Source organism: Empidonax traillii, unplaced genomic scaffold (assembly GCF_003031625.1).
Source record: "Empidonax traillii isolate 1590-97213 ecotype Southwest subspecies unplaced genomic scaffold, ASM303162v1 scaffold73:size1297144, whole genome shotgun sequence".
NCBI classification, from domain to species: Eukaryota; Metazoa; Chordata; class Aves; order Passeriformes; family Tyrannidae; genus Empidonax; species Empidonax traillii.
This window is the reverse complement of record NW_020955266.1, coordinates 1,293,424-1,296,102: the sequence shown is the minus strand read 5'-3', so window position 1 is coordinate 1,296,102 and position 2,679 is coordinate 1,293,424. Positions and strand designations below refer to the sequence as shown.

The 2,679-nt window shown below is 59.9% G+C and overlaps 1 protein-coding gene across 1 annotated transcript in view; it reads left to right on the top strand.

The window, feature by feature from the left end:
• The first annotated feature begins 2,369 nt into the window (after nt 1-2,369).
• Nucleotides 2,370-2,679, top strand: part of XYLT2 (xylosyltransferase 2) — a 13,392-nt gene continuing 13,082 nt past the window's right edge. Inside the window, exon 1 of the mRNA XM_027880684.1 lies at nt 2,370-2,527. Within this exon, the coding sequence (XP_027736485.1) occupies nt 2,375-2,527 (153 nt within the window). The 5' untranslated portion in view covers nt 2,370-2,374. The remainder of the gene's footprint in view (nt 2,528-2,679) is intronic.

Sequence of the window (2,679 nt, the reverse complement as noted above, 5' to 3'; positions counted from 1 at the left end):
ACCCCGAGCTGCCAGAGCCACTGCTGTCAGCCTGGCTCATGGTGCTTTAGGCTGGGAGGGATCCTTTGGGCCCTGCTGGCCAACAGAAAGACACAAACAGAGCTCTTGTGTGACTATCACAGAGTGTTCCTGGGAAAGGAATTTAGGATTTGGGCTGAGAGGTTTGCCCCCAGGCCCCTCCAAGCATGGGAGCTGCTCCTCTGAGAGAAAAACAGACCTGGGAACCTGCAGCAAACACACCTGAGGTAGCAGTGGAGCAGCTGCTCTTTGCTCACTGCTTGGAAAGCGTTTTCTAATTTTCTCTGCCAGATTTTGAGGAGAGGCTGGTGTCACTAACTAGAATTCCCCTGGGGAATGTTGGACCAGCCTTTTCTTCAGGTTTTGTTTCCACCCAGTGCTCCTGCAGCCATCAGTCTCAGCACCCATCAGGACAGGCAGCAGGGCGGGACGTGCTCCCACCCCTGTGGATGCAGGCGGCAGCAGGTTAAGAGCTCATCCCTCTCCATCAGGGAGCAGATGCCTTGAATTATGCAGACATTAACCACCACACGGGCACAGCCAAGAGCCAGCTGTACAGCAATGCCGAGGCTTTCCGCAGCCTGGAAAACTCCTCAGTCGAGTACGTGGAAGTCAGGCACGGTGCTAAGGTAGGAGAATGCCGAGCAGTGCCGGGTTGGAGGTGGTGGGGGCAAAGCTGGGGCAGGTGGGTGATGGCATGGGCAGTAGGATGGGCTGGGTGGGGAGGGAGGGGGCTGCAAAGGGGCTTGCCAAACTGGGTTGCAAGGGACCAGGGATAATGGGGGTTCCCGCTCCAGCCCCCATGGCTGCTCCTGGGTGCTTAAAGTAGCCAAGAGAGGTTCCAGCAGACAGTGTTTCCCTGGAGCAGCCCCACAAAGAATGCTTTTTGTTTATCCTCTTCTTTCCCAGCCTGTGGAAGAGGAAAGAGAGGCGATATATGCCAGGGTGCAGAAGCCTGTGCGGCAGCAGGAACAGATCTACAGCAACGTGCCACCAGCTCCACAGCCCAGCGAGGAGCCCAACAGCACAGCTAGGGGGGTGTGAGCCAGCACCCAGCCCCATGGGCTGCTCCTGCTGCCAGGAGTGTCACTGGGACCTGCATGGAGGGGATCACATTGGCATTCCACTCAGGCAGGAGCTGGCTGGACAGTGGAGCTGCTGCTCTCCAAGGCTGAGGCTCAGATGTTTGCTTGGAGCGACGCTGGGGAGGATGAGGTTGAGAGGAGACACAGAGCGGGATGAGGAGAAAATCATCCCTTTGCATTTGGAGTCCTCATCCATACAGCAGTGGTGCTGGGAATAAAACCTTCCCTCTTGAAGACCAGAGATCCGCCAGGCAGGGTGCTGGGGAGCTGGGCAGGGGAGGCAAGGCTGGGCTGGGGGTTGTGGGTGGGCTGGCTCCCTGCACCCATCACCTGTCCCACTTGTCCTTCTGGATTATTCTTGGGGGCTGAAGCTTCCAAACCCACGGATCTCCTCAGAGTGACTTTTTTCACACTGATGCCAGTTGGCAGCTCCTGGGAAGCAGGACAGTGGGAAACGTTACATCCAAGCGCATTTGCACAGGGTGCTTGGGTGGAGGGTGTGGTGCATTAAGGTCTCGGTGAAGAAATGGCCTCTCTCCTGACCCCCGCTTGGGAAGTGCCCCATCCCTGGAAGGGTGCAAGGCCAGGATGGACAGGGCTTGGATCAGCCTGGGCTAGTGGAAGGTGTCCTTGCCCACGACAGGCAGGTTGACACCAGTGGTCACAGACCCACACGCTGCCAGTGCACGTATGGCCACACACACCCCAGCACACGCAGACACGTGCGCCCCAGTGTGCACACACATCACACACGTGTACCAGCGCATACACACATCCCACTGCACACACACACACACATTCAGTTGCACACAAACACACATCCCAGTGCTCACACACATCCCAGCGCACACGCACACCCATGCACCCACCACTGGGTGCACATGCATGCCCCAGTGCACACACACACACACAAGCTGGTGCACACTCACACGCGTGGCACACACACCCCCCCATGCACACTCACCCACACACCCACACAGCCCGATGAACACGCATACACACACACACATCCCAAGGTGCACATACACTCACACACTCCCAGACATACTCATACATATCACAATCCAGTGCACGCTCTCTCACACACGTATCCCAAGATACACACATACATACACACATACATACACATATACATACATATATACATATGTACATACACTCCCTCCCACCCTCCCCTCACACCCCGGCCCCGCCCCAGTCTCCGCCCCCTCCCCAGGCCCCGCCCCGGCCCTGCCGGCGCAGGCGCAGTGCTGCTGTCGGCGCGGCGGGCGATGGTGGCCGGCGGGGCGATGGTGGCCGGAGGGCGGGCGAGGAAGCTGGTGCGGCGGTACCGGCTGGCGGCCGCCACGGCCCTCGCCATCCTCCTGCTCCAGGGGCTCGTCCTCTGGAGCTCCGCCGGCCTTGACGAGGAGGGGCCGGCCGAGGTGCGCCGCGGGAGGGAGCTGGGGAGGGGGGGGCCGCCCGGGGCCTGCCGGGGGGTCGGTGAGGGGTCGGGGTGGGGCGGTGAAGGGGATGGAGGGGCTGTGGGGGGGCTGAGGGTCATGGGGGGCGGTGCGTGCTAAAAGGGTTTTTTTTG